Source organism: Bos taurus, unplaced genomic scaffold (genome assembly GCF_002263795.3).
Source record: "Bos taurus isolate L1 Dominette 01449 registration number 42190680 breed Hereford unplaced genomic scaffold, ARS-UCD2.0 Leftover_ScbfJmS_752, whole genome shotgun sequence".
Taxonomy (NCBI): Eukaryota; Metazoa; Chordata; class Mammalia; order Artiodactyla; family Bovidae; genus Bos; species Bos taurus.
In genome coordinates this window covers 124930-143164 of record NW_020192051.1, presented here as the reverse complement: position 1 = coordinate 143164, position 18235 = coordinate 124930, and the positions used below count along the sequence as shown (strand labels likewise).

Genomic DNA, 18235 nt, shown 5'->3' with positions numbered 1-18235 from the left:
AAGACAGCTCTTCAGAGAAACTGAGTTTCCGGGGAGTTAGGCTCAGGCGCACCCACCGGATCTCTTCGTTGATCTTGTCCAGCTGCTCCTGAATCATCACGGCCAGAGTCTCGGCATCGGCCTGCCCACTGGGCGACAGCAGAGCGGCCGAGCTGAAGAGGGTGACCCCGTCGCCCTCGCCGTCAGACGTGCCCTCGTCACTCTCGAACGCCTGGGCCACGTTGGCTAGCACGCTGGCTTGCCGCCCGTGCTCCCGGTCCTGATCCTTCAGGGGCTGCACCTGGGCACGAGAGGACCACGTCTCGTCAGCGACATTCTGGGCAGCTCAAGTCTGTCAGGAACTGAACACAATTTTACATGGAAGCCCTGACTTTGGACAAATGGGCCATGCTTATGAGACACTGCCATCTCTTAAGCGAGCAGAACTGAAGAAACAGGCAGGAGGAGAATCCAGTTCCGAGATGGCCCGGTGACACTCAGGTCTTAGTGTGGACGGAAGGCAATCCTATGAGGTTATTCACAAGGGTGGGCTGATGGAGTCAGAGACAAAAACCGAACATTAAAAAAATACATCCATGCTTCCGTCAGCCAGGCTGAAGGAAAATTAGAAAAAAATCCTTCAGCTCCCCAGCCGCTGGGTCCCCCTCAGCAGTCATCACTGGTACTAGTTCACCGGGGAGTGCCGTCCTCCCGGGTTCCCAGCCCTCCGTTTCCCAGGCTGGTCTGAACACGCACAGACAGGAGCGAGCAGGGGCAGCCAGGGGACGGGAGGGCCAGCCCCTCTGCGGCTCTCCTCTCGGGGCACAGGCCCTCGGGCTGTTCTGGGGATGGCCCCTCACACCGCGAGGGCGGCTCTGTCATCTGAGACGCACGGGAGAGTGCCTGCTGGGCCCCGTGCCGCCCTCCCGCTCTCACACCTCACACCCTTCTCTCCACAAGTCTCCCCCCACTGCCCCACTCTCACCCAGGTCCTGCCTTGATTTCCCAGACATGACCTCAAAGCAACCGAGGGGCAGCCTCGAGGTGCTGGCCTGCCGGCTCCCTATCCCCCGTGGCCAGTACCCTCGCCCTCTGTCTTTGTCACGACCCCTCCCCAGGGCTCGGCCACCCCTTTTTGAGCCCACGGAAATAAAACCTGTCACAGCTTCCCCAATAAGGCATCGGCATTCCCAATATTTTTAAAGCAAAACAAAACTTGACTTTGAATTGGCTTAGTCATAAACAGCATCCCAATCTCAGCAGCCTCTGAGTAGCAGTTCTGAAAGTAAGGAAGTGCATCCCTGATTGGGAGAACTTGACCTCTCTGCCTAAGCAGGGAGGGAGCCTCACTGCAGGTCTCATGATGGGAGTCAGAACCACAGCCCCCTGGGAGCCCGCGTGTGAGGCTCTGCAGTCAGCCCCAAGAACACAGGTATGGTGGGGACAGTACTGACACTTGAGGCTGGACCTGGGATCCCCACTCCATTTCTGAATGGTCTGTATCACCGTGTGGCCAACCCTTCTGGGAAACCTCTCTCAGGACTCTCTGATGCGAGCCCCCACCATCGCCCATTCCTGACGGGCCTTCTGTCACAACGGAACTACGGTTCTCCTCCTGCCTAGGAGCAGCCATCCCACACACACACACCATGTCTGGACCAGCAGTCGGGCATGTGGGACTCCAGCGACACGTCCGAGGCAAACACCTCCACACCTGGGCACCAATGAGCCTCGGGCTGGCATCCTCGGGTTTGTCTGAGGGGCACTCGTAAGGTCCAACTGTACCCGGAGCAGCTCCCCGGCCTGGCTGTTCAGAGCAACAAGCAGCCTCTTTGAACGTGGGGACCCCCTGGTCACAGCCTACGGGCGACCACATCTGGCCCTGCTCCCGAGGTTGGGTGCCTGGATCAGCAGACAGGGCTACACACACACACTCGATGGCAGAGACGGGAGCCGCGGCCCCCGCCCAAGCCGCATCTCTGGCCCAGACGCGGCCTCCCCATCAGCACACGCACCCACAGCAGCTCCTTGTTCTTCTCCTCCAGTTGGGCCTCCATCTGGCGCAGCCTCTCCTTGATGTTACGGTGTCTCTCTTCCACCTGTCGGCCAAGAACAGCGTCAGCTCCTCTCGCAACGACCCTGTCCTGACGCAAGCGGGCTATGCTCTGTGCAGACCACTGGCCCCGGGTTCGTGGGGGGCACGCCCGCACGCCTGCTCAAGCAGCCAGCGCAGCTTCGCGTGTGACACGTGGGTGATGGAGGGTGCTGGTGACCGGCTCGTGAGAGGAGACGTGCTAGTCCAAGCCCCGGGCCCCACACCCGCGGCCGCTGCACCCCCTCCTCAGACTGTCTGTGCTGAGCCAGCGCGGGCAGGGCAGTGGCAAGCACGGGACGCACAAGAGCACACGTTCTACCTTCCTAAGCTGGGAGGTAAATTCCAACAGTTTAGCCTCCTTAGTGACAGAGCTTCCGGAAGACCAAAGTTCAGACTACAAGGCCGACCCAGGACAGACAGCAGAGATGTCAGGGGAAAGAAGAAACCAACCCTTGAGAGGAAGATCACAGGCAGAAGGGTGCCCCCTGGCGGCTGTTAGTGACCCTGCTCTGGTTGGGTTTGCGAGCACCCGACACCACCGGCCTCCCGCGACTGGCTGGCCCCTCAGCCGCTCACTGAGCTCCGGGCAACGCTCCGGACAGCCGCGCCCGCACAGTCCCACCTCTCCATGCCCAGCCAGTACCCACCAACAGTGCGGGGCCACACCTTTCCCATCAGAGGGACGAGGTGGCTGGCTGGCTATGGGGACCATGCCCCCAGCAGCGCCACGTCTCCGGGACGCCTCTCAGCCGCGGGCTCCCGGGGACTGCAAGCTGGGAGTGGGGCCCCGGGTCTGCACCGTGCCCCGCTGTGACTTACTCAACAATGTATGAATAAAGACTTAAAACTGTCTTCATTACAGAGCTATTTTGGCCATCTCTTAAACGAGAATGGGATTTTTCTAGCTCTCTATCCTGCTAGGCTTTGAGTTGCTGACTGAACTCTGAGCAGCAGTGACTCGGAGCTGAAGTATCCTGGGGACACACAGAACACGGGACAAAACGAGGGAAATTAACGGAACGATGACACGGGAGCGGGGACTGTCTGACACTCAGGGCGCGCTCCCATCCCAGCCGGGCAGCACGCCCCCCGCGTCTGCGCTCCTCTGTGGACTGAGCAGCACAGGGAGGGGCACGGTGGGACAGCATGGAACAGGCCCTCCCCCGCCCGCCCCCCAGGGACCCAGAGCAGCACCTTGGAGAGCGCAGCCACCAGCTGAGCCAGCTCAGCCTCCACTTCAGGCAGCGTCTCCGCCCTCAGCAGCCTCTGCTGCAGCTTCTGCTCCTCCAGCTCCAGATGCTCCTGCAATGGTCGGTTTTCATCCTCCTCCTACAAAGGGAGAGCAGAGCATCCAAACAGGCCAAGTGGTGTAGCCTCTGCTGTTTTTAGTAAGCTGAGACAAAACCTAAATGCACGTCTCTACTGGATTAGTTCTGTTTCGCGAGCTGCGTCACGGTAATTTTTCTCTCAGTGTTCCTGGGCTTGGTCTCAGTGGGCAGAACACCTCCTGCCAGAGTATTTGCTTTTCCTAAACGTCCCCAAAGAAGTCTTAAAAAAAAAATTCTTATATATTAAAGAAGATCAGTTATCTGTAGAAGCGTATTCATTCTTATTGACAAGTTAACGGAATAAGGGTTCAGTACTGACCCTTCTTAAAACATCACCAGAATCATCATTTGAAGGGAACCCTACCGACCGCAGATGGCCACGGGCTTGTAAGCCAAAACATGGCTTTCATCTCCTCTGAAACAAAGATCTGATCAGAGTGTGCCTGGTGAAATGCCAGTCAACTAATATTTGTAAATGCATGATTATTCTTTTAACAGATCTTCTTACTCTGAAAAACTTTCAATGTAGAACATTTAGACAGATTCTTTTTTGAAAAGGAAAAAAAATAAATTATCTATACGCTTGGGTTCCTGAGAGGTTAGCATTTGTTTCTAAGCAGCTTTCTTATGTTTTCTCTGTATGTATTACTCTATGTACATACATAAACAATATGATATGCTTTAAAACCCTCAGAAAACAAAAGCATATGGTACGTGGTATTTTCTGATCTGCCTTTTACAGCCATTATTTTGTATATCGTAATGTTCTTAATTAGCATTCCACATCATAAATTTCAATGGCTTTCTAGTATTCTATTTTTGTGGTGGGGCCAATGATACACTTTGTCACACACCAGATTGACTCACTTTGTTTTGGAGAAGCCAGATTTGGTTTTCCTGGGTAAGTCCTGATTATCTGAGATGACATGGGAACAGGAGCGAGTAAAGCTCACCCAACCATAGGAAGTACCAACCCTAATCAGACTGGAGCTCTAACCCTGCCTTTTGACCCCAGTTCCCAACAGGCAGCCAGCTGCCATGAAGTTCCCTGCTGCTCTCTGCTCTTTCAGAAAAAATGCTAACAAGCCAACAGATTCAAGTAAAACAAAAGCGTCAGGAGTGGAATTCCACAACATGGTTAAACCAAATCCCAAATCATTCAAACCTGTAAGTTGCAGTCACCCTCAATTTTTAAACATTGGATTTCCTTTCAGTACAGTTGATTTATCATGATGTACATCCACACTTTTGAACACAGTATTTTCGGGTCATAAGAACTTTACACTGGGACTTGATTTCCAACATGGGAGTCACATAAAAAGGTCTTTACCTTCCTTCTTCAGTATTCACTACTATAAAAGTCAGACACAGGTCAGTAAAGGCCATTACCTGTCGATGCAGAGAATCCTTATTTGCGATTTCCTTTTCAGGTTTATCATCAAGGTCATGCACAGAGGAGGCTTCGCGCTGTGCGGCGAGGTAGCGTTTCTCAAGTGTCGTGATTCTCTTCTCCACGTCCTCCTTCTGGGCCATGGCCTACACCGGGCATTACAGAGGAGAAAAGTAAGTCATTATCGTGGAATACTCCAGCACACTTAAGAGTAAAAATGCTGGACTAAATCCTAACTTTCAAATCAAACATAAAATTAGCATCCTCAAAATTAAACTCCTAGTCATGGCAGTTTTCTTAGACGTGAGCAAAAACGCGCCTACCTCAAATGTCACATTTGCCACGATGGCACCCATCTGTCTTAATGTCTGTCTGGCCACTCGATTTACCAAGCTTCTTTTCTACATAATAAACCCAAACAGCAAACAAAAAGTACACTAAACTACCCTGTCATTGCAAGAATTCCAGGAGGGAAGGGATCTGGCATGAAATGAGGACCTCTGTCTCCTACACCATACAGGCGGGCTTGACCCAGAACACGGAGGGACCTTCAACAGATCCAACAGGGAGCTCTGAGGCTCATTTCCTCGGGTAAAAGTTGGAAAAAATCTCATGCAATTTCCTCAAAATTAAAGTAAGAGTATCAATGAGTGGAAACAGAAGTCAAAGTGTAACACAACTGGAAGCAGCCTTCTCAAGCCTAGTTCTTCTAAAGCAGAGTTACACCACATGTCTGAAATGCTCACACCAGGACCAGAACTTGCTGCTGGTGCAACTCCCGTCTGCCAGCTCAAAATCCACTTCAGGTCCCTCCGTAGTCACTAAGTAACCAGTGTTGTCCTAACATTAAAAGTGAAAGGTCTTAAAAACGCTTTTTCCAGAATTCTCTACATATTAAACTCTGCCACCTAATCTCCTCCTATTGCCAGAGTAATGTGAACAGGTTATACAAATATGTGCAAATACTTCTGTTTTGAGTTCTCACACAGAATTACTCACACCAAGCTACTAAACAAGTACACCTGCTGGAACACATGTTGGAGGGGTTCTCTCTGAGACGGTCTCACGGTGGAGGGGTGGGGCAGGGTGGGCACTGTCTGCCTGTGTACAAAGGAAAGCTGAGGCTCACAGGAGGAGGCCTGAGCTCCCAGCACTCTTCTGTTTTCACAATGACTGTTAGGTAGTGTCTCATAAATCATGACACCCGCAGACATGACCACCAGAAACATCATGATTCTACATGGTTACACAGCACGGGCCTGAGGATCTGAGGGTGAGCAAAGGCCACTCGTCTTTTCTGACCGCCGGTGTCACTGTCACACATCCCTTCAAGGAGCGGAACCTCAGAAAACTAGAGAAGATGGCCAGGCAAGCTGCCTCAGCAGAGCCCACACAGCATGCTCCCATCTCTCCGAGAGAACGGGCTCCACAGACGTCACCAGACTCGCCTGAGGGAATCAGAAGGAAATTTCAGCATCATCGGGAATACATTCAACAGGCAGGTAGGGGGATGAACTGGGAGACTGGGGTTGACACATACACTACTGATACTGTGCATAAAGTCAACAGTGAGTAAGGGCCTACTGTACAGCACAGGGAGCTCTACTCAGTGCTCTGTGGTGAAGTTAATGGGTAGGAAATCTAAAAAAGAAGGAGATATGTGTGTGTACATATATATATATATGATTGATTCACTTTGCTGTACAGCAGAAATTGACACAGCAGTGTAAAGCAACTATACAAATCAATGAATGAACGGATGAATGAATTTTTAAAAAGGAACACACTAGGCCCCTAGAACTTGTAGAAACGAGCAGTCCACACCCAGGCTGCAGCACAGCGCTAGGGCTGCCCTTATGTTGGTCCACTGCAATGGACCGTCTGGACCAGGCCTCTTCTACCCCGAGACCTCGACGCAGAGGCAGGGAGGCCACCAGCCGTGGTCTCGCCAGAGCTCTGCTCTTGCTCACGCAGCCATCCCAAGGCTGAGACCACCGGGAGAACAAGGGACCCACATCCCACCTCAGGACGACAGACACGTCCACCGTCACTCACTTTGCTGACGTCCCGCTGTAGTTTCACGTTGACTTCCTCGGACTTGAGGAGATCCTTCCTGGCCATGTCCAGGTCCTCCTCCAGGTCTGTCACCTGCGCAGAGAGGGCTGCCAGGAGCTCCTTCATCTGGCTCTGATCTCGCAACTGGTTGTTTATGATTTCCTGGAGCTGGATCACCCAAGCCAGAGAGCCGTCACGGGTTCTCTAAGGGGGAAAGGAAGCCTTAGACAGCCTTGTTTTGGGAGGGAGGGAACACAGCACTTCCGGGCAACCGGTGAGGTCAAAACTGCCTTCTGTGCTCTGGAGCTCACACGACCCTCACAGTCGCACAGAACTACATGGTGCTTTGGTGAGAGGTCCCAACAGCCCCGCACAGACTGGATGGTAAGACGAGAACCAGACAGAGAGTGAGACCGAGGACTTGCCTTTCCATTGGTACTTGGCATGTTTTCTTGCTTGGGATTTATATCAAGCACCCCGTCCATCAGTATCTTTTCTGGGTTTTTCTTCTCTTTAAGAATCATCAGCTAAAACCAAAAGTTTGAATCAGAATAAAGAAATAAGTAAAGACAGCAAAACTCCATTTGGAAAAACTCAACTCAAAACTGAAAATACAGCATAAAAAGAAAATACATGGTGATGCTATCCATCCCAAAGAGAACCAGGTGATTAGAGTCAGAATTTGTCTTCTACTGGACAAAGGGGTACTTAAGAGATCCTGTAGCTCTGAGCCACAAGTCTAGTTTACTAGTCATTAAAATAACCCAAGTGGGAGGGTCCTCAATCAGAAAGATAAATAACATCTGACATCCACTGCAGCCTTCATACTTTTTTTAAATGAAAGGATACAAATGACAAACCCTTCACTGAAATTACACGATGACTGATCAAACTTCTCTCTTTGTGTGTGGCACCTAATTCTTCTTCTAACAAACTACACCTTTCAAGTGCTCCTCGTAATCACTCTCAACTGAAATAAAAGGGGCCGAGTCACTGTGTGTTGAAGTGTGTATATACTTTAGTGCACTTCTTAGTGTACACTCACCCCAATACACGGCTACTGTAACAGAAGACATTTAATGCATCTCATTGACCTTAACGTCAAGAAGATCTGCTTATTAACAGCTTTAAATTTAAGTTAGGAAAAAAAATGTTCCTAAAATAATTCTATTACCTAGTTTTTAATTGCAAACTGATATACAGAATATAATAAATCTTGAGACATTTATGCCAACTAATACTTTTTACCTGGGGCTTCCCAGGTGGATCAGTGGTAAAGAATCCACCTGCCAATGCAAGAGGGCAGGTTCGATCCTTGGGTCGGGAAGATCCCCTGGAGTAGAAGATGGCCACGCACTCCAGTATTCTTGCCTGGGAAGTCCCAGGGAGAGAGGAGTGTGGTGGGCTACAGTCCACAGGGTCGCAAAGACTTGGACATGACTGAGCATGTACACAGGCAACACTTTTTAACCATATAAAATTCTGACTTCTTACAGAAAAAATGTATTTACAAGAATTCAAGAAGCTCAAAAGTCAACTAGTTACATAAATACATGCATCATCCCCCTAACGAGGCAGCAAGTGTACAAATCCAGGACGGCCGGGTGGCTGGTACCTTCTCGTCCAGGGCCTTGTGGTGCTCAAACAGTGATTTCAGTGCCTTGAGCACCTCCACCTCGCTCTTCATGCCGGCTGGGGACCGCGCCTGCTGCTTGCCCATCGTCATCCGGAGCGATGGCACATATTGGGAAACCAGGCATTCTAGGTGTTCCAGCAGCAGCTGCAGGGCAGGGCCAAAGGAGCACCTTCAACCTCATACTTGAATTCAGGGCCGATAACTCTTCTCAACCTCATGCTAACACCAAAACCATGCTAAGGCAAGTCAGAATCCTGCCAGTTCAGTCTAAAGTTAGAGTGGACTTCCCCAGTGGCCTAGTAGTTAAGACTCCACACTTGTGCAGGGGTCCTGAGTTTTAATCCCTGTTCGGGGAACTAAGACCTCACACACACTGTAGCATGGACAAAAATGTAAGTTAAGAGAACTCCCCCCCTCAAATGTACTAAAATTATATTAGCTCTCATCATAAATTTGAAGCAAAGTATGAGAACCCTGATCGGATCCACCCCGGTCTGCTCAGTGGGAAGATGTGAAAAATGACTTGAAAACCAGACAGAGTTTAAAGACAGCAACACGGAACCCAGTGGTGACCCCCGTGGGGCAACTGTCAACACGTGAGAATGCCCCTACTGACCCTGGTGTTGTTCCTTTCGGCTCTCATTTCGGCTATCTCTTTTTCTCTTGCTAGAAGCTGCTCTCGGCATGCACTGAGTTCTTCCGTAGGGGATGCCAACTCCTAGAAAACAGTTAAATGAGTAAGTAACTAAATGCAAACACAAATTAAAAAGAGAGCGAGACTGAAGACTGACCCTGTCAAGTCTCTCCAGGCTCCACACAGAGGGTCTCCCTGCCCCTCCGGAGAAGAGGGGTCCGCTGACCCCAAGACCACACAGACCACCACAACTCAGACCGGCCTTTAGCCTCCACCTTGACCTGGCAGGCATGCGGCAGGGGAGAACCCGGAATCCAAGCCTGCCTTCTCAAGACCCAGGGAAGTCTGAGAAACTTTCCTAAACATAAACCTAACAACAAACTGGACAAAGAGGTTCTTAAACGACACACAGACCAGTGACCTAGAACCACTGGGGAGAGGGCAGAAGAAAGGGAAGATCTACAAGGCCACCAGGCTTTGGAGTGTTCCTCTGGGAAAAAGGCTGATGGCACCCCACAGCCATCTGTTAGGCTGACTCCACTGAAGTCACCCAGTCATTCAATAAACTGGTTAAAAGGTTAAATTCATGTTTTATGTATTTTATCACAATTTTCGTGCACGCGGTGCCGACCACGTGGTGAACTTGCTCAAACTGAACCACACGGCATCTTTCATCCTTCTATTTTTCTTCGCACACATAAAAAAAATCCTGGGCTGCATATCCCCTACTACACACTGAGTATTCAGCACCTAGAACACTGCCCAACACTTGTAAGAGGCATGTAGTAGACATGTGAAGCTATGAGGGTGTATGTTATACATGTAAGCAGTAGGTAGCCGTCATTAAAATACTGGACACACTGTTCTGTGCTTTGTAAGATGGGAGACAATAAGGGGCTTAGCATTTTTGCTTCAAGGACTGACTCTATAGCTCAATCTACATGCCCCAGAGACTCCTCCAGCCAGTGTATCCCTTCTTTGGAAGAAGGGAGACGTTAAGGGGCTTAGCCTTTCTGCTTCAAGGACTGACTCTATAGCTCAATCCACGTGCCCCAGTGACTCCTCCAGCCAGCGTTTCCCTTCTGGTGGGGCCCCCGGCCATCCTCCACGCAGCATCTGCACAACCACTGACAAGGTCAACCTGCTGGGGTCGATCCTGCCCAGAAGGGCAAAACGCCCTGGCTGGCAGGGACCCCCGGCAGGGCCCACAGCCATGCTAACAAAATGAAACACAGCCCCAGTGCTTCACCGGGTAAGGGCCAATCCGACGGGCCCAGCCCCCGGCTGCTCTCACGTCAGTCCACTCCGCTTCCAGAACTTGGGCCGAGGCCGAGGTCTTCCTTGTCTTGGCCTTTGCCTTGGGGTTGCAGCACTGGAAAAGTGCCCATAGGCGGGCCCTTCTGCGACCCATCCTCGCGGATGGGGGCAGTCCCCCACTCGGGGGCAACTGCTGTTTCACGGTTAGATAGCTCAGCACCGGAGCTATCACCACTGATCTCACACTACGACCACCACTATTCACACTACGACCACTGCTCTCACACACACCGCTCTCAGACACCACTCTCACACACCACTCTCGCACACAACGCTCTCACACACCACTCTCACACACACCGCTTTCACACTATGACCATCAGCACTGCTGTCTCTAGAAGAAATGGCACGAAGGCTCTGCCTCCAGCATGTCTCCCAGGAGCCCGGAACCTGGAACCCACTCAGTCACAAGGGGCTCCATGGTAACAGGGGGGCGGACTCAGGCCCACCATCAGGGGTGCAGAGAGGGGGGAGGGGCTGCCAAAAAGATGTCAGGTGAGTGTGGTGTGTGGGAGAAGGAAAGCCGTGCCCACAGCTCAGGCCCACCATCAAATATAACCCTGCAAGGATACTGGTTCACCAAATAGTATAAACTGCTTCAGAAAGCACCACCACTAGGAATGAGCACGTCTTCTAAGTGGGCTTCTGCCTCCTTCACCCCCCAAACAAGCCTCCAGTGAGGCTACTGAAAGGGCACCCCTGAACTCAAGGGTGTCCCCAGAACCCACTCAGGTGAGGAGGACTCACCACGCTAGCTGCCCCTCACTCTCACCCTGAGCTCGGTCCTCCCTGACTGACTCCCTCACTCGAGCTCAGCAAGGGCTTGACCAACCTCACTCCAGGCACTTAAAATGAACCCACAGTGGGTACAGGAGTTCCGTCAATCTGCTGCGAACTCGCCCTCTTAACTTCGACCCTGGGATGCCAGACAACTCTGCCCTGTGGGGGCTGCACGGTGGAGGTTCAGGAGTGTCCCTGCCTCGAGCCGCGACAGCCAGCGCCTCCCAGACCCCGCCAGGTGCTGCCCCTCCCTCCGCGCCCGAGTCTCCCACCCCCTCTCCTGGCCCCACTCCCAGCCTCAAGGCTCTCCACTCACCAGGGCACAGGCCACACTGCTCCTGGCTCAGCCGGGGCCTCTGCTGTCACTTGAGGACCTCGGTCCCCAGGGTGCTTGGGGCCCTATATCCACCCCTCTCAGCAATTACGGACTCTGGGAGGGACAGAGTACAGTTTGGGGTCCCACCCGCAGTTCACCCTGAACACATTCTCTCTTTGTTTCGCTTTATCTGCTGGAGTTCTCTGAGATGTCTTTTTCAAACCTCAACTGTTGCTTTCAAAAAGACTGTAAAATCATTGTGCTCAACTTTAAGAATAAAATCTTCATTTTCAACCTTAAAGTCAAACTGGAGGGAAGACTAAAAGCAGTCATTTTTTCAAACTGAACAAGAAAACACACACGTGACCACGTCACAGAATACAGTTCACGCAACCCCTGGCTCTTCAGCCTTCTCCTCGACCACCAGCAGCCCGTCATCACAAGGCCTGCCCTGGGCCGTCAGGGGCAGGGGAGGAGGGCAGACCGGCTCCTCTGTCCCCAGGCCGCATGGGCCGCTTGCTCCACCTTCTTCCCAAGTTCAAGTGGCGCTGACACAGCCCGGGGAAGCTGGGGATTCTGATCAGAAACACAACCGTGGGTACTAAGCGAGGACCTCTGGTTCTTGTTTTCCCCGGTATCAAAGATGATCAATATAATTACTGTGAATTTTACATGTGGCTTCAGATGAGAGAAGACACCCAGGGCTTCCCCACTTGCAGTTACAGACGCAGGCAGCTTGTGGGTCAGCCTACCAAGAGCTACAGAAGCTAAATACATTTTAAAAAGAGGTCCTTAGGCAGCCACAATCCAAGATTTCAAAAAAGCCCAGTGAGGGAGCTGGACACTGAGAGGGCCACTCCTTCCCTCGGGGCATCTGAACAAAGCTGACTCTGGGAAGAAAAGGCAGGGAAAAAGTCAAGCAGAGGGTACTGGCTAACACAGCTCTGGATGGTTCCTTGGGCTGGGAAGACAAAAATTCGAGCTCAGGCCTGATAAGTCAGTCCGGATGTTAGAGACTAAGCTCCCCAAGAAAAGGGAGGCACAGAAAACATACCCAACACTCTGCCCAAACCGGCTGAGCGCTGAGTATCAATCACCTCTTGGTGCTCAGGAGACAGATGGTGGGCTTCAGGACTGGGCGAGAAGGGGGCGGGGGAGGCCATGGGAGGCACCCCAGGCTTCCAGACAGACACGCTGGAGGGCTCCTCCCTGCGGTCGGGGGGAAGGTGGGTGAAGGCTGCTGAGACTCAGCTTACAAGGACACCCCAGCCTCAAGTCACTCAGGCCCTGAGTGAACAGACAGCTCTGTCCCCACTAGAGGTCTGCCTCAGAGGAACCTCTGGAGAAGACAGCATCACCAGAAACTCTAGGGTTTTCCATAGATAATGTCCAACATGCAACCAAAAAAAGCAAAAAGGGTGTAACAACAAACAGGAAAGAGAAAAAGAACTGAAACAGATCCAGAGGTATCAGATGTATATCAGCATATCAGAGGTATGCTAGAGGTATCAGATGCAAACTTCACCAGTTCAAAAATATACTTGACAAAAGGAAAAACGTCTGAGAATCAAAACCGATTCTAGAACTTTCAAGTAACAGTGACTGAATTTAAGAACTCAGTCTCTGGGCTTAACATCAAATTGGACGTAGCTGCAGAAAGGATCAGTGAACTGAAGGATAGATAGGTTAAAAAATATATATATAAGAAGGAAAAAAGGATAGAATATATCGAAGGAGCCTGTTGTTAAACTACATTGTTAAAAACTATAAATGGGGCCCCTCATGGTGGAGAAAAGACAGAAAGGGGAATAAGAAATGCCTCCAGGGGCTGAAACTAAAGAGCCTCTTAATGAAAGTGAAAGAGGAGAGTGAAAAAGCTGGCATAAAACTCAACATTCAAAAAATGAAGATCATGGCATCCAGCTCCATCTGCTGCTGCTGCTGCTGCAAGTCGCTTCAGTTGTGTCGACGGCAGCCCAGCAGGCTCCCCCGTCCCTGGGATTCTCCAGGCAAGAACACTGGAGTGGGTTGCCATTTCCTTCTCCAATGCATGAAAGTGAAAAGTGAAAGTGTAGTCACTCAGTCGTGTCCGACTCTTAGAGACCCCAGGGACTGTAGCCCACCAGGCTCCTCCGTCCATGGGATTCTCCAGCCAAGAGTACTGGAGTGGGGTGCCATTACCTTCTCCACGGATTACAAGAACATTAAAGATACACACACACAGAGTTAACTGTGTGAGGCGATGCATATGTTGGGCAATCATTCCATGATTCTATGGGCATCAAGTCATCACAATGTAGACCTGAAATACACAAAAACTGTATCTGTCAGTGACTCCTTAGTGAAGCTAGGGCTCTAAAATCAGGGCCTGGCACCTTATAGCTGGCAGGTGTGGGAACTCGGGTTCATGTGCAGGCTGTAGACACTCTTAATCACAGGTGAGACCTGAAGCAACTAAGCAACTCTCCATTTTTCTTTTTCTGTTTTTCTCTGTTCCGCTTGCCATTTGTGTTTAACAGATTCCCAGTATGGAGTGAGCAGCGTCAATGCAGCAATAATGTTCCCCATCTAAGGCAGGAGCGTGTAACACCAGCAGACTTCCCAATTGCCCCGAGAGTAACTGGGGTGCTGCATCACAAAAAAAAGCAAAGAAACACAACATTCCCCGAGACAGAGCTGCCCGACGGCAGTGGGGACTATGGTCCACCAGATGTCCCAAGGGAACTCCCAGGGGCTAGGAGCCCACGCTGGGCACCCCCAGCTTGAGGCCACACTTGCCTTTCCGCCATTCTGAAGGTCCTGGCAGAAGAAAGCCAGGCCATGGAAGGGGCATGGTGTGGCTGGCCCGTGGGACTCAGGGCAGGACTGACTTGGGTCTGTGCTGGGCTCCACATCCAGTCACCACTCTTGGAGTGTACAAAGTTCTTGGGATCATTGTAGGTTTCTGGCAAAAAGCAATGGAGCCGAAGTCACTTAGGATGGTTTTTAAGGAAAAAACCTCACTGAAGATTCACTCAGTGCCAGCCTCGGCCCCTACTGAGCTGCAGACTCCTGGTCATCCAAGGCTGTGCCCACAGCCCACCAGGGCAAGGGGAGCCTCCCGGACACTGGGTGACACATGGCGTTCTTCCCCCACTTTGAGTGAAGGGCTGCACCCCCGTGGATGAACCTGGCTCACCCCTCCACCTCTGATGCTGAGGCCCCTGTGACTCCCACGACCAGAGGATTCAGCCTCTCCCGGGGCCTCCGTGTCACTGCACAGGCCTTGTCCATGTGGCCCCAGCAGGCAGGGTGAGTCCTGCGCGGAGCCTCCCAGCTTGTTGGCCTCGCTGCACACACTGGGGCCGTGCACGAGCACCGCGTGTCCACTGAACGAGTGGATGAGGGCCTCTAACAATGACAGTGATGACGACGAGGAGGAAGAGGTGAAGGGGGCTAAGATCCAAGTGTCAGTCCCTGATTCAGGCATCTGTGCGTATTAACGCATTTAACCTCATGACAAGGTTGTGTGTCTCTGTGTGTGGGGCGGGGGGCCGGTCCTGCCACTGTTCTCACCTTGGAGCCGGCAAGTTCACTCTCAGTATCCAGGGGTGGCTGCAGCCACTGGCCACAGACTGGACAGCTGTAACACAAACTCATTCGCCCCCAGGTCTGGAGTCAGAAACCTGTGATCAAGGTGTGGGCAGAGGCTCCAGGGGAGGGTCCCTCTGGCCTGGTCCAGCTCTTGGGGGACCCCAGGCCTCCCTGGGCTTGTGGCCACATCACCCCAACCTCTGCATCCATCTGCACAAACCTTCTTCCCTGGGTGGCTCTGTGCTTCAAATCATTCCCTCTTCTCTTCCAAGCATATCCGTCATTGGATTTAGGGTCCTCATGCGTCCCGGGTGATCTGGTGCAGTGGTCAATAACTTACTTCCTGCTGAGACTTTTCATCGGAATAAGGTCACCTTTGCGTGCTGCAGAAGGATGGATGGCTTTCGGGGCCACCACTCAGCCCACCATACTGGTCACGAAGCCCCTGGGCAGAGCCTCACTGGGCTTGGTGCAGGGAGCTTCAAAGAAGCAGGGCTCCAGGACTTCAGTCCTAAGGCTGCCTCAAGAAGACAGTTAGGATCAGGACATTCGGGCACAGGGACCAAATGAGCAGGGCTCCAAGGTGTGCTGGTGGGTGTGGCGCTCACCTGCAGGGAGCCTGGAGCCTGACATGAGGGCCCGGGGCCGGGGGACACAGCGCATGGTTTGGGAATGGACACATCCCAGCACGGACGAAGGGAGGCAGGCATGGCCGCTCAGGCCAGGGGAGCCCAGATCTTCCTGCTGCCCTCAAGGGGCAGGTCAGATGCGCACAGGAGGGAGCCATGGTTTAAACGACCTGGGTCGGAGTCCCGGTCTGCTGCTGTGTTGTCTCTGGCGAGTGACTCAGCCTCTCGGAGACCACCTATTGCTCCTCTGCAAATCTTTGCCATTCGTGACTTGCTTCACAGTTGGGGGGAGATCTTGGTGCTCTCAGCAACCCCGCCCACCGCGTGGCTGGGGCTATGCCACCTCTCCACCACCTTGAGGCCGCTAAGACCACCCCTGCACAGACTCTCTTTGCAAAGAAGCTGGAAGCCGCTTCCCCTACCATAGGAAGCCCTGTGGCACCGAGACAAGAAGCAGCAATGCCTCTAGCCTGGGGGCTCCTGGTGCGGGGATGACCACATGGGGCCCTGGGAATGACCGTGGATGGCCCCACACGGCCAACCCGTCTTTCCTGTTACAGCTCCCGTTTCTTTCTGTGTGCTCTGTTCAGCCACACGCAAAGACCCAAAATATATTCCTCTGAGTCCATGGAGATTTCTCTCGACACTAGTCATGAAGCAGTGCCCAGGCCACATCCCTGGGAAAACACGCTCAGCTGTTTACGTGAGCGACAGGGTCCCTCCCAGAAAAACATCTGGCAGGATCGGGACAGGGTCGTGGGACTCAGTGGACATACGGGATGTCCTCGTTCTTACACATATAGGATGTTTTAAACCCTGGTGCCTAGCCTGACAGCAGTCTGCTCCCGGCAGGAAGAAACAATAAGATGCTGGTCCCCTCCCCCAGCTGGAAGCCCCAGACCGGTGGCTTCTGTCCGGACTGGCCCCTCGGGTGGGGAGTCTGGAAGCCACAGAACCGCAGGGGCCTCGAACCTTGGTCTGGGCATGAGGAGGGCCAAGGGGCTCGGGGAGGGGACAGGGTCAGGGCCCTTGCAATGGACCGCCACCAAATGCTGGACCAAGACAAGAAATAACAAACGCCACACCTTAAAGTTCCTAAAGAGCCAAGAAGGCCCAGAAGAGTGACCAGGACTGTGCCGTCCGAGGTGGGGGAGGGGAGAGGGGAGGCTCGCCCAGCGCAGACTGGATGGGGTTAAACCTCTGCTCCCGGCTCAACTCACTGGAACAGCGACCTCACCACAGTCGTTCCCGGCACTTTCCTTTTAGAAGGAAGAAGGCAATCACAGGGCAAGCAAAAACGTCCCCGTGGGGGATTCCTGGTGGTCTAGGATGCCAAGGTTCCCTCTTCGTCCCCATGATTGCCTGAGCCAGTGTGTTGTGCGTCACGGTCACCCGTCTCTGCTGAAGGGCAGCCACCTAGATTGTTCGAAGGTTGGCCTCAGTGAGGCCGAGCCTGGGGTCCCTAGCTGCCCCCAGAGGGCTCCTGGGCAGCACACCTCCCCAGCCCACCCTGACCCCACAGCTGCCGCCCACCCCAGAGGGCCCCGTCACTGCCATCAGGGAATTAGGGGTGCCGAGTCTCAGGCCCGAGGGTGGTGGGGGCGCCCCCACAGCATCCTGTGTGTGCACCCCTCCCCGGCTCATGGTCCAGCAGGAGCTGTGGGGAGCGTGTGTGCATGGCAGGGACACACAGGATGGCTTATGAGCACCGCCGGGCCAGGAAGCTGCAGAGCCCCAATGGGAGGCCTGGGCCGGACTTCTGACCACCACAGGGGCCTGGTCAACTTCCCCCCTGTGCCCTCGGCTTCCTCAGCTCCAAGGATAATACCACCACTCGGAGGGTCTCTGATGCCAGGGCTGCTCTGTGGGAGAGGTCGTGTTCTCCGCAAATGTGTTCAAGGCACATGATGCCTGGTCAGTCCCTAATGACCGGGTGCATTCTTGGCAGCCCTGGGTCCTGCCTGCTCTTCCTGTTGGCACCGGGGTCCCGCATGGGTGTGAGCTGGAATGCTGGTTCCAGGCTGGGTCTGTCTGCTTAGGTGACCAACGGGTCCTCCAAGAGGGAGAGCATCTGGCACCGGGTGGGCCTCACCCCCTCCTTCTCCTGATCGGCGCCAGGACCACCCTCTTTCCAGTTCCCGGAGTTGGAAGACAGGGCCCCTTTCTAGGTCACTTGAACATCTCACGGGAGCCTTGGTTGATGATATTTGCTGAGTGATCCAGGGGGCTGGGAGGACAGTCCTGCTGAGCTCCTACTGTGTGCTGGCCGAGGATGCTCCTGCAGTCCTTCCCCAACCTCTGGCAGCATCCTCGGGTTCATTTTAATACTCGTGGACGAGGTGGCAGGCTGGGACTGTCACTGGGGGCTGACCCTGACTTGCTCACACCTGCCCTCCACATGGACAGCTCCGAAGGGGACAGAAAAGTGCTCAGTCCCTGGGCAAGGGTCTGCAGGGAGGCATTTCTGCACCGTGGTTCCTGCTGACCACGTCTGCACTGCCCA

The 18235-nt window shown here is 53.1% G+C and overlaps 1 protein-coding gene across 4 annotated transcripts in view; it reads right to left on the bottom strand.

Moving 5' to 3' along the window:
• Positions 1-18235, bottom strand: part of LOC112445756 (liprin-alpha-1-like) — a 38281-nt gene that overhangs the window by 10318 nt on the left and 9728 nt on the right. For 2 of the 4 annotated variants that reach the window (XM_059884494.1, XM_024989228.2), the window contains exons 1-9: positions 10367-11088; positions 9100-9201; positions 8463-8627; positions 7273-7374; positions 6848-7051; positions 4792-4938; positions 3269-3403; positions 1995-2078; positions 57-280 (exon numbers count right to left, since the gene is read on the bottom strand). In XM_059884494.1, the coding sequence (XP_059740477.1) occupies positions 57-280; positions 1995-2078; positions 3269-3403; positions 4792-4938; positions 6848-7051; positions 7273-7374; positions 8463-8627; positions 9100-9201; positions 10367-10528 (1325 nt within the window). In that variant the 5' untranslated portion in view covers positions 10529-11088. Of the gene's footprint in view, positions 1-56; positions 281-1994; positions 2079-3268; positions 3404-4791; positions 4939-6847; positions 7052-7272; positions 7375-8462; positions 8628-9099; positions 9202-10366; positions 11089-18235 lie in introns of those variants that run through there. The other 2 variants (XM_059884495.1, XM_024989227.2) reach the window with 2 other exon arrangements.